At 37.8% G+C, this 13,953-nt stretch overlaps 1 protein-coding gene across 2 annotated transcripts in view; it reads left to right on the forward strand.

Annotated features, from left to right (window-relative positions):
- Positions 1–11,137, forward strand: part of LOC149773589 (uncharacterized) — a 32,747-nt gene extending 21,610 nt beyond the window's left edge. For both annotated transcript variants that reach the window (XM_089946345.1, XM_089946344.1), the window contains exons 7-8: positions 402–521; positions 10,374–11,137. In XM_089946345.1, the coding sequence (XP_089802471.1) occupies positions 402–521; positions 10,374–10,570 (317 nt within the window). In that variant the 3' untranslated portion in view covers positions 10,571–11,137. The remainder of the gene's footprint in view (positions 1–401; positions 522–10,373) is intronic.
- The last annotated feature ends 2,816 nt before the right edge of the window (positions 11,138–13,953 follow it).

Here is a 13,953-nt window from a genome sequence, read left to right on the forward strand (position 1 = left end):
TGGATATCAGAGGTGGTTGTTTAAGTTATGTAACCTTTCTCAGCGGTTGAACGGTATGAAATTGAATTTAACAAAATGAAACCAATAACATAATTAAAAATTTATGATAGTATCTCCCAGAATCGAACTGAATAATTGTTAAATTTATGGTACAGAATTTAAATATTTAATGATATTATTTTGATTGTTTTATTTGTACGGGGCAAGATTACAGTTATCATTTAGACCTTGTACCTGTAATTAAGGTTATGAAATGTAGTTGGGAGTTTTGAAATTCTAACATTCACACATACACTGACACAGACACGCACAGTTAAATATTGCTAAAACTTAAAATTTAGTTAAGAGATTTTTCATAAAGAACCACCAGTCTACCAAGATTTCACTTTACTGTCTTGCAGGCAAACAAGATTTTACGGGTCAGGAAATTGCAGATATCATACTGGAAAAGGAAAGGCATGGAGAACTGAGTAATTCCATGCTGGCTGTCGACTGCCCACCATCTATTGGAAACATGTCTGGTAAGTACACCATCTGCAGCAATTGTGTCGCTGCGGACAAATATCTCATAAAAATGCACACTTTTATGTCTGAAATATTCAAAATTAATCATGCATAGTTTTCATTGATGGTGTTTCTGCAAGGGCAAATACATTTGATTAGTGGACGAACAAGTATAAAATATACAGACCTTGTGCAGTACCCATGGCCACGTGAACAGCATATATTAGTCAACAACCATGATTGGGAATAAGGGTAGTAGAGTGGGTTAGGAGTCAGTCTAGAGTGAACATAACTGAATACAGCGGTCGGGGGGTTATTGTCTCATGGTGTAAATCTGATTTTGGCATATTGAAAAAATGTTTTTTTTAAAGATCTGTGTGGTCGCAGGTAATAAAAGCAAATAGGTCTGCCTTACAAAATCATGCACTTTTGTCATAATGTGTTGTCCTTTTTTTCAACTCGCATTAAGGCGTAATACTTTAAGCTGAGAGAATGAGTGCAATGTGTCTTAACTGAGTTTAACAGTTTAGTTATGTTTACAAATGAAACTTTGGACCTTCACAATTCCTTCCAATGGTCCAGTTTCACTTTTAAAGCTGTATCAAATAAATTTTTTGGTTGGCTAAGCTTTGCGATATTAAGTGAAAAGCAGAACCTGTGAACTATGTATAGTTTAATACACCTTGACTGCCCACGAAAACTCTAAATATTGTCAAGTTTACTCGATTTGTATTATCAGGACATATTACATGTTTACACTTTTTAAATGTCATGTTTAAAAATTCGTCCTTAGTTATCATTTTTATAGGTATCTAATACAACTGGTTATTCATAGAATATGCACAGTGAATAACGGGGCTTACATCTAATAATACTAACCAAGTTAAGTATGTGGGTGAAGTGGTGTGACAGTTATGGCAACCATTACAGCCCCTTGTACATCATGATTGGTTAGCCTCGGATTGCAGCCAATTACACCTTTTCAGGTGCTGCTGAATCTACCATGTGTAGTCATTTTCTAATGTGCTTGCTTGTGAACTACTGAAGTATAGTACAAATAGTTTTTAACAACAGTTTTATAAATTGTGGAAAATTATACATAAGTTTGTCCAAAAACAACTTAAACAGTTTGGTGGGACCATAAATGTCAAGACATTCAAACTTGACCAAAATTTAATTTTACGACCAGTCAAGGAACAGAAAACGGACTGCACATTTTAGCTATTTCATTAGTTTCCATTTATTCATGTTTGCCAAAAAGTCTCTTCTATAGGAAAAGTTGTGAAACAAAGTATCATTATATAAAATCAAAATTGTTTTGTCTAACCATAATAAATTTTAGACTATGCATCATTTCTTTGCTGAAATATCTTTGTAGCACACATTCCACACTAAGAACGGAAGCCAAACTAGTTCTAATCATGGGCGGATCCAGTAATATCAATTAAGGAGAAAGTAAACAAGTGGACGAAGGATCTGTGTGACAGAACCTATGTAGAGGCTCAGGGAGGGAACCCACTCTGAAACACTTGTACTTTAAGCTTTTCCAGGTCTCAGTTTTAACCATCTGACTGTAAATAAAACTTCCTCAAGGAAACTATCTGATTGCTTCGCGCTGGGAGGGAGGATGCTAGCGCATCTATTGTTGTTTGTCTTTTAAACAAAGAACATGTTAGCTTAAACTTTCTTCTTCAAATACTTTAGCCAATCATAATACCTTATAATAACTTATACTACCTCGCACGTCCAGCCCTCCCAGATACTACTTTTCGCTAAAGTAAAGAGAGCTAAAGGTTGCATGCTGACCTATTTGGCAATCGGGAAGAGTGATGTCGCTTTACATATAAGACTTGGCGGCACAGAGTAAGAATATCCCAGTTACTGCTTCCGCTGGTACCAAGAAGCATGCTCTCATCACGTGAGGCCTCACAAAATCCAGAAGCTATGTGGAAGATATACCACTACAAGTTGGAGGAGTTTTATCTCTTCTTAGGAAAGTACACTCCTATATTTGCAACGTTTTCTCTCTTTATATCATGACAAAATTCTGCCTTTACATGTCGCCACACTTTGTCGTCGTCACACATTTAGGTACTTGCACGTGGAGCCTATGTGACTTCAGTCAGTTTGTGCTATACTTATGTATACGTGCTAGTCTCTAGTCCTCAAATAACTCCTATATATTGTAATTCCTTTACAAATGGGTACATATTGGCGAGTTCCTATCCAAGGCTTTCGTAGCGTCCGAGCACCAACTTTAATGTATTTACTTGTACGGGCTGTCTCCGGGCCTTTTTCCCTAAAAGTATTGCCTCATAATAGATATTGTACCACCTACTGTGTATACTGTGCCTCAGTTCCTGTGTTTCTTTCGTTCTGGTTGAATAAGTACAGTTCAGCGTTCTATACATGGTTTATTCAGTCACATCCTGCGCATGCATGTTTTTATAGTTAACCCTTGAGTCACCTTTTTATGCATAAACTTTAAATCATATTTATCGAAGCGATATGACCAGCATTTTTTTAAAGCTACAGTAAATACCAAATCACACACACTCATATTTATCGAGTACTTAATAAAATCACCATCTGGCAATGGAACTGCAGAGGAATCTTTAAAAACCTATCAGAACTGCAGAACAAACTGAATAATACGGCCGTAAAACCAGACGTAATTTTCCTACAGGAAACCCTCATAACACAAACGCCTGCTCAAACTACAAGGCTATACCCAGGGAATCTTTAAAAACAGACCCATGGGGCAGAAAGGGGGTGGACTAGCAATTTTTTTAATAGATACACTAATCTACTATGAAGTAATAGAAGTACCCCCTAACCTAAACATCAATAATAGCATCGAAATAATGTCAGTAATGATAAATATAGGAACCACAAACATTCAAATAATAAATGCATACGACCCAGGGGGTATCTTCTGCCCTACCAAACTAATCTCACTAAAGGCAATCACTAATAACAACAACAACAATCTAATGATCTGTGGCGACTTCAACGTACACAGTGGAATATGGGGAGGTAGAAAGATAGATCAAAGAGGAAAAATGGTTGAAAAATGGATAACTGAGAACAATCTCGTCATCTTTAATGACGGGTCGAACATTAGATTAAACCATGAGGATGGCACTCTCTCAGCCAGAGGCCTAACCATCACTACCCCAAAATTGGCTCAGATCACAAATTGGTGGGTGGATCAAGAAGATACGTTAGGAAGTGACCATTTTCCCATCACAATCAATATTCAAACAAATACTCAACACATTCCAAACGAAACCCCACCTAAATGGAGGTACCAACAGGCAGACTGGGAACAGTTCCAATTATTACTAGCTAGAGTAAATCCAGATAACTTAGAAAGCCCAAGTATTGAAATGTATTATGATAACATAACAGACACAATTATAGAAGCAGCTAACCGATGCATACCAAAGACAACTAATATCCAAAATAAAAACCCTGTACCATGGTGGACTAAACAGTGCACTATAGCACATAAAGACAAAGAAAGGGCCTTAAATAAATATAAACGCACCAAAAATTCTATCTACTTCCAGCAATATAAAGATAAAAAAGCACTAAAACAAACTATAAAAACTGCTAAAATTAATATATGGCAAACCTTTTGCTCGAAACTGAGTCTAAAATCAAACTCAGAACAAATATGGGACAAGATAAAAGCCATAAAAGGGAAAGCAACTACCTCAGCCCCAAAAATTAAAAATGCCATAACAAATAAAGATAAGGCAGACCTCCTAGCGAAGCATTTTTCGAACATGATTAGCAACAATAATCACACCAGAAACTTTCAAGAACAAAAAAACTGATGGAGGGAACCCAACCTCAAATGTTTCAAGACCAAGGAACAAAATAATCTCACCTAAATAGCGACATCACAGTACATGAATGAAAAATAGCCCCTACGATCCAAAAACGAAACATCCCCTAGTAAGGATCAGTTAGGTTACATTATCTACAAAAAACTACCTATCAATATAGCCATAATCAAACTCTTTAATAGGATATGGGATAAAGGCCAACTACCCACCAAATGGAAACAGGCCATAGTAATACCAATCCCCAAGCTAGGTAAAGATCCCAACAACATAAATTTGTACCGACCCATCTCCCTTACAAACAATATTTGCAAAATAATGGAGACAATAATCGCAAATAGGTTAAAACACCACCTAGAAACCAATAACCTACTCTCAGTGTGGCTTTCGGAACAAATGGTCCACCACTGACCAACTTCTCAGATTGGAAACGGACATCAAACTCGCTTTTAACGCACATAGGAAAACCAATCGCAACCTCATAGCGGTTTTTTAGACCTAGAAAAAGCATTCGACCTAGTATGGACCAATGGACTAATGGCCAAATAAAACCAATTTGGAATAACTGGACGCTTGTTCAACTGGATTGGTGATTTCCTCACAGGCCGGAAAATTACCACAAGAATAGGCAACACCCATTCTGAAGAATTTTCACTTGAAAATGGAACACCACAAGGCAGTGTAATAAGTCCCTTACTATTTAACCTAATGATAAATCATCTTGACCTCAATGCAGCCTCCGCAAAAATAAACTTGTCACAATTTGTAGATGATAGTGGCATATGGAGGAATGGAAATCCTGCCAATAACACAGTAGTTAAAGAAATCCAGCAGAGCATATACAACATAGGGAGATGGGCGGACAAATGGGGTTTCAAAATAAATCATGAAAAAACTGTGGCAATCATATTCACCCCCAAACGAAATAACAACCTAGTCTATCCAAACTTCTATATACAAAATCAATTAATCAAATACGTAACAGTAGTGAAATTCCTGGGAATGTTCTTTGACAACCATCTCACATGGAAACAGCACATTGAACAACCCAGAATTGTAACAAAGATCTCAGTTTACTCAGGAACATCACAGGGACTGACTGGGGATCCAACCAGGAAATCCTCCTCACGATATATAAAAGCCTAATTAGATAAAAACTGAATTACGGTTGTCAAGCATATAACTCAGCTAAGCAGCCTGTACTACAAAAACTTGACACTATCCAGAGAAAAGTCTTACTATTATGTACAGGAACACTCCCCTCAACATCATTAGAAGAACTACAAACACTAACAGGAGAACTACCCTTAAAATTACGTAGGCAAGAACTGCTCCTCCGATACTCCATTCGATTAGATACCCACCCAGACAACCATCCCACCAAAATAGCTATAAATAAGTGTAAAGTTGTCTTCAAACCCAAAATCATACCTATCACACCAAGTGGCAAAGTAATCATTGAACTAAGAGAAAAGATACCTCTACTAAAAAAACAGGTAACAAACAATACAGACCAGAACAAATCACCATGGCTACAAAAACCACCAAGGATTAACACTGAAGCTACCAAATTAGGCAATAAAGAAGGACAAGAAAACTTACTAAAACCTGTACTGGTAAACGAAATCAACCAAAAATACCCGGACTATGTTAAAATATATACCGATGGATCAAAAACAAACAACCCACCAAGAAAAGCAGCAGCAATAATCATCCCTGAATTCAATATACAAACGGGATCCAGATTACCTGACTACTGCTCCATTTACACCACTGAATTCTGGGCTATACTTGAATCACTACAATGGATCAAAGACAACCAAATACCTAAAGCAGTCATTATAAGCGATTCCCTAAGCGTTATCAAATCGATCCAAAATCGCAATACACACTCTAGGGAACAATTCCTCGACAGAGCATGCCAATTAATCGACGACATCACCACAGCACATCAATTAGTCAAGCTCATGTGGATACCGTCGCACATTGGAATCTCTGGCAACGAAACAGCAGACAAAGTTGCAGAAACCAAACTAGGAGATCAAAACTCTATCAAGCTTAACTATAGCTCTACAGAAGCAATAAGCTTCGCACAAACATATATAGACCAAACATGGCAAGATTTTTGGAACTCCTCCACAAAAGGTAAAAAGCACCATGAAGCCCAAAAAACGTAGATAGGAACATACAGCTACCTAAGGGTACCTATTTAGAACAGAAAACCATAAACAGGATAATAACTGGAAAAACTAAACTAGCAAGCAGTTTTGGAAGGTTTATAGGACCCAAACCAGCAACCATTAACTGCTTTAACTGCCACACCACCGAAGATCTACACCACGTATTCAATATATGCCCAAAATATCAACCCGCTCGGAAAATATCTATCAAAAACCAAAAAGAGATTGGATCACCACACACATACACAGAGTTCCTTATGGACTCTAATAAAAATAAACAATCAGCATATAAAAATATAAATAAATTCATAGACTCAGCAGGACTTAGGAACAAAATATAATTACTATCCCCACAAAACCAAAAGACCCGGTAACTAGCTAAATAAATTTAGAAGCCACCACATAAAAACCCATATCATTCAATTTTATAAAAGTATTAATAAATAATTCACTTACGAAGCACCTATAAAAAACTAAGGAAACCGCAAAATCGAATGTCCTAGATGTCCTTAACGAACCGAGTAATCAGCTAGGATTCCGGTCCTAGATGTCCTTAACGAACCGTGTAATCGGCTAGGACTCCGGTCTCTTGCTAAATAAAGTATAAATAACATTCAATCTCTAAAAACATCAATTAATAAATAACTTAAAGAGGTAATATCTAAAAACTTATAAATAACATAACGTAGGAAACACACCCTAGACACCTCGACTAGTAATACCATAATAACCTTGAAAATGTCTCTTCATACATGATATCTACTAAGAACCTCTATAAACAGCATAGAACATCCCCCTCCTTTTAGAACATTTTGAAGAAAAAAAAAATATTTAAAGAATCGAAGAAAAAAATAATCGCAAGAAACACTAGGCAAATGCAACAAGAAACCAGCGATGTAATGCAAGCAGGACCGTTCCCGAGCTCTCCTTCCCACTAATGATAGCCAACCATTCAACTGTAGGGACCTTTATGGACCCACAGACTGAGGTCAAACTATCAGTGTTCCTTGAATCCATAAAAGCCTGGGGGAGGTGGCACCATCCCCTTCCCCAGGAACAACTAGCAGGCTGCGGTGCAGTCAGAAAAAAAGTGGCACATGCACAATTGTGCGCACGCCACTATAATTAAACTCGACAACAACGAGTACATAGTGTATGCAACCTATGCTCACAAGTTAGGTTCGAGCTACATTATTCACAGTGTTTATGTCATTATGCACTGAGGAACTCGTTATATATGTATTATTCCGTCTTTTCTTGTATATAAAGGTGAGTTCTTTTTCCACGCTATTTTTAGCCTTTGAACACTATGCTTCAATGATTCTACCTGTACAGGCCGTCCTTGACTTTACCTACAGGTAAGCATTGTAATTGAAACCGTCTGCTATCACATTTATCCAGGTAACCTTCATTTGTCATTTATATGTACCAACACGATTTTCAAAACATCACATGTGTAGGCACATAGGTTTCTAAACAGTTTTGTATTGGCATTAGATTTCACCTGCATGCTTCCTAGCTGTATTAGACTTATTAACTTCTGGGCTACAATTTTAATGATTAGCTCTGCACGGACATTGCATTCTGGAAAGGTGCAGAACATTAGCTTTATCCGTTTTGCTCTATTTTGTCTTCCAAATTGACAGTGGGCAAATCGCAAACAACACACAGCTCAGAATGAAAACATCACAAGTCTGCATGCTGATTTTGTCCTGAGTGTGAATCTTTATGGAAACAAGGGAGATACTTCAACTTACCCTTTAGCCACAAAACGTCGGACATTAACATGCTACCGAAACAGCTCTGGCACCCAAGTCACTACCACAGGACTCGTCATTTTTAGAAATCTCCCTGCCTTACCTCCTTGGGATCCGACTTGAGTCCTCCTACATAATGGGACAGACTTAACAAACAGCCAAGTTCCCTCTCATTCAACAGACATACCGACATGTTATATGGATCAAATATACCATAACCTGTCTCAACAGATCATCCTGACGATATCCTCATCACACTGATGGCCTATTTCCGTTTGGATCGGCCTAAGCCATATACGTATGGATCACGAAGGGCGAAACTATATCCATGACGGACACTTTGCCATCACTTTGGGTTTAGAGGGTGCATGCCTTTATGTCTCTATTCATAAGGCTTCCATGACGTTTCATGCGATCCGCCTACAACATCGTCTATCAATTCAGGACACCCCACTTGAGTCTGAACATTGGTCCCGGGGTCTTCCTTCTTCTGACGAATGGAGAAATGGCGTATGTCCGGACCATTTCTATGGCGGCAACATCAAGTTACCTGGACAACATCTTGCAACAACATCGGCGAGTTGTCCATTGTTATCCGTCTGGACTTATCATCAACAAGGAAAAATCCGACCTAGTAGCGTCTCAGCGTTTCGTTTACCTAGGTATGGACTTCAATACATAGGAACCATCTTGTGCCCCTCTCAGGATCGGGCATTGAAACGAACATGATAGCTCCATACTTTCGAGGAATTATATCGGCATGGGATTCCTCCACGCGGCATCGAACATCATGATCATGGGTCGCCTTCTACTGCAGGTTGCCACTAGACCATCCTCTCAAAAGCTGTACCCAACTGAGGCACCATCGGCGGAATTGGGAGCAACCTAATCTGGCTCACGGCGGGTTCACACTATGGGTAAACCTGCTTGAGATTAGTCTGTATCGATGCAAGTACGATAGGATGTGGAGGCCACCCATTACCATCATTTCGAAACGCCAGCGATGCATGATTTCCGGAGAGGACGGCGATTGTGAAAGCCTTATTTTGGGGTAAGAATATTTAGATGGCAAGGGAGTTCTCATTGTCTGACAACTCGACAGGGAAATTGTTTCCCGTTTGAGGTAGTGCCCTGGCAAATGGAGTCTCTTCCAGTCGGATTACCTAGAAGCTGTCTCAATACCTTAGGGGACCGGAGATGGTATCTCCGGGGTAAGGGAATGTACCTCCCTCCACCTCTTACCTATTCTCCTACGGTAGTATGATTGGCTAATGTATTCGAATAAGTAAAATATGTTTCTTCGAAAATACCTACCCAGTCATAATACACCTACATTCTCCCGACCTCCCCGCATTTAAATCCAAGGGGAGCGTTCCCTGCGCTCCAGTAATAACTGGGATATTCTTACTTTTTGCCGCCAAAACTTATATGTATGGGGATATCACTCTGCTCGACCGCCAAATAAGTCCGCAGACAACTTTTATCTCCATTTAGCTAAAAGTAGTATCTGGTAGGACATTTTATCGAGGTTTTAGTAGTTCTTCTAAGGCATTATGATTGGGTAAATATTTTCGAAGAAACATATTTTACTACGAAAAATTGGTGTCTTCTGGGGTTGCAAGTGCATCTATTATTTTTCGTTTTTTAAATCAAAGAACATGCAAACTTACACCTTTTTGGGATGCATGTGCATCTCTTGTGTGTGTGGTTTTTGTTGTTGTGTTTTTTAGTCAAAGAACATGCTATCTTGCAATTTCTTATTGGGATGTTAGTACATCTATTGTTTTTCTTTTTTTAATCAAAGAACATCCTAACTTACTCTTTCTTCTACAGAATTGAATTTTACTTGTATATGAGACTGATAAAGCAGAAATACATTGATTGGAAGAGAAACCTTGCTATTCTTAAAAAAGGACTGAAAAACACGCCGAATTGTTATTTTGTTAAAGCAAATTTTAACAACTAAGTTTTACTTTAATGACTTGCACGTCATCCACCAAGCTCAAAACACAGTTAAAATGCGAAAGGCAAATTTATGGTGTCAGTAATCATACTGCTATATTCTATGTTTCTTTTTTCAGCTACAGAACATGCAATGTTCGAGAACAAACATTTGAAAGAATTGTTACAATGCATAGAGTGCAAATCCAAACAACGAAACATCTTGTTCCTTCCATGTACTCATCATGTAGTCTGCGAATTGTGCTCACGTGACTTGCATATCTGTACTTACTGCTATAGAAAAATAAAGGATAAAATTAGGACGTACATGTCATAAGATGGAATAGGTCGTGCTATTGTTTTTTTCCTGTTTTTATTTGGATACACATTCGGGAGAATTGAAGGATATTCAGTGATACGCTTAATGTGGTGTAGTTCACGAAAGATACAGTCTAATTTCGAGCCTGGATTTATGAAGAAGAGAAATATGTATTTAACGTTCAAGTGACATTCAACGGAGACAATAAATATAAATAATTATCGACTCATCTTCTGCAGTAATGGAACTACTCCCGGTTATATGCCTGATTGTGTCTCTTTAGCGAAAATTGGCAGAGAATACACTCGTTCACTCGTGGATACTAAATATAGCAAGTTTAAAAACAAATAATGGATATGGTTCTTTAAACATAGCCGTGCCATTGACATAATCTTCATGTTTATTATCTGCACACGTTTTTTTACACTGCTCATATCTTGTTAATTTCACAGACATGATTGCTTGAAAGGTGTTTTACACAAATGTAAAACCATGATTGTATTTTCTCTCGCTAATGAATGAATTATGGTGTAAATCTTCCGCATGATGAAATAAGATAAATAAATGGATGAATGAACTTTTAAACTTCCTCAATTTGAGATTCTTTCGCCTCCCTCCCCCAACAAATGTCAACCATATTGTCGTATTGGAAATGATGCTCTTACGTCATTAACTTTCATTCGGGTGTCTCTCAGATTTACCAGTTGTTCTACAAAAAACACTGCTAATTCACGCATTGAATTGGTTTTATGGTGGAAAATATTCCACAAATTCTGAATTTTGTAAAGATTAAGAATTAGACCCTGAGACTGCAGTTTGTTTTGAGCATGTTCCGATTGCACACAATTGACCTTGTATATGTTTGTGTAAATAACAAAGATTAAAAGAACAAGACGAAGAAATAAACAAAGACACCCCACCCCCACCCCCACGGATTGTCGTAGCACCCACTTTAGTGACACCATAGTAAACATGTTGCTCCGTAACCATCTTTTACAAATCTTGGTGTAATAAATGATTCCTTTCATTCGTCATACACCACTATATCCATTTTATCGCAACTTCACACACATAATAAAGCAACTCGTAACATTCATCAAACCATTTCGAACCAGTTTCCCCTAAAACAGTTTGAACACAGACTTTGGAGTGTCCCGCTCGTACCATATTTATTTTACATTACTTGTAAGTTTAATGTTGCTTTTCTGCATGTATATTGGTATAAGCTGTCAGGTGCTGTCTCAAATTGTCAATGATTAATCATTATATTTTTTAAAACATATTTTGTACGAATTTTCGAATCTTATTAGGTGTATGAATACATGTTGAGTGCTTCTGGTAAAATTCATGAATGTTAGCCGATCTAAGGTCTTGAACATTCAACAGCATTGTCTGTTATCTGAATGGGCATATCTAGTCAGAGAAGAAGATATTTGAAGCACAGAATGTATGTTTGTGCTGGACATCAAAATAACACAAGGATTGGATCCTTTCAATGGCGAGTTGAATGTTGAGTTGACTGATTCATTATTGTCCAGACTCGTCAGTAACAAATTTTATTTTCTTTCCATCTATTTGTGTGTTCATTAGCAGGTTTAGGGTAACTACATGTACTCGTTACAAATGAAATTAAGACTATCGGTAAGTAGTTATAGGGATGGTGGTCCAGTTGTCATACAAAGTCAGACATAGACCCTGACAGTTACGGTGGGGAGGGGAGTTATGACGGGGATTGGGCGGGATGTATCTCCTCCCCACCCGATTGTAACTATCGGGGTCGGGGTCTTACACCGTAGGACTTGCAGTCAAAGTGTTACATGTATAATGTTAGACTTTGGACCCCCTTCCACACCTGTATCCATTTTGCTTTAGTTTTAATTTCATTTGTAAGGAGCCACAGTGAAAGTGTTGTAGCCCCAATATTTTTCTTAGTAGATTTTGAATTTCCAGCTCTAAGTTGGTAGCCTACAAACGAGATCTTAGTCTTTTAGAGATTTAAATTGTTTTGGTGTCTTGCTATCATGGTATTCAACTGGGTACAAAAGTGTAGCTGATTCATTCGGAATGCTTGATAATTCAGCACTTTAGAAGGCATGTTAGATAATGATGGGTTTGTGTGTTCAGCTTCTTTATGTATGCCATTTACCTGATATGGCACAGTTTGTGAAACTTTTCCGAAATCTGCCCTTTGGACACAACATTTGTATGCAGAATATCGGCAACAAAACAGACCATAACCAATCATACATGGATCATTTTTATCCATATTTAAATAAAATGGTTCAAAAAACAATTTATTAAATTTTGAGAAATGAAAGAATTTTTTTATTATTTTGTTTTGGAGTTGAGCAATATGTTTGCCTTCTCTTTCAATGTTTACACAGGTTACTTTGCACGTGACTGTCTTTATAGATACTGATATAACGTATTTCTCCGAGCAATTTAAGGTCTCAGTAGATAGTTTCGTATTGTGACAAGACCCTATATTTTATGGCAAAGCGCACAAGTCTTGTGTTTACAAATTGAATCTGAAACTAAATCTGTAATGTGGTTTGCATTTACTTTCAGTCAAGCTTGAAAACTGGTTAGCTTGTTTGGTCAATGCCTGTCACAGAGTAGCATCGGAAAAAATGCTTACCTTTTCGGCTGCAAATGAAAGCAATATTTATGCACAGGTCTGCTACAGCTGTAGATATCTCAAGATCGAGATGATTAAAGGGTGATTAGAACTTTGTTGTCCTACAAGTGAATTTCAGGCATACGTAAGGCCCATAGTGATTATTTGAGCCACCTTGTTACAAGAAATTACTCAGTATATAGCTCCTTGCTGTCAAGAGGTGTTGGGGTACTTTTGGTTGAGTGTAAAGTTTTCAGTTGTCCAAGGAATTAACTCGAATGCATTAATTAAAATTTGACAACCATGCTTTACACAAAATTCACTGGTTAGGTTTTATTTGTATCTTTAATGTAGACAATATTCTAATGTTTTTACAATTTTAGTCCGATGAAAATTGGCCCCCCAAACTGTAAAGTGAGATCTTAAGAAATTGTGTCATTGTTTTCTTCTAAGATCTCACTGACTGTCCCAAAAAAAATGTCTTCATTACTTCAGTAGCATGGATTTGACATATTAAGACGTTCTAAGCACACTTCCTATATATTTGATAGTAATAAAACATAGCTGAAGGACCGATCCGGTTGCCTACTGGTTAGAGCATCCGCGTTGGACGCGGGAGGTCGTGGGTTCGATCCCCGGTCGAGTCATACCAAAGACTTACAAAAATGGTACTAACAACTGACTCACTTGACGCTCAGCATTAAGAGGTTAATGTTAGGACTGGTCGGCCTTGTGTCAGGATAATGGGACTGGGTGGGACATGATGCTACATGTCTGCGGCATG

This window comes from Sinohyriopsis cumingii, unplaced genomic scaffold, assembly GCF_028554795.1.
Source record: "Sinohyriopsis cumingii isolate HCF-2022 unplaced genomic scaffold, ASM2855479v2 utg000624l, whole genome shotgun sequence".
NCBI lineage: Eukaryota > Metazoa > Mollusca > Bivalvia > Unionida > Unionidae > Sinohyriopsis > Sinohyriopsis cumingii.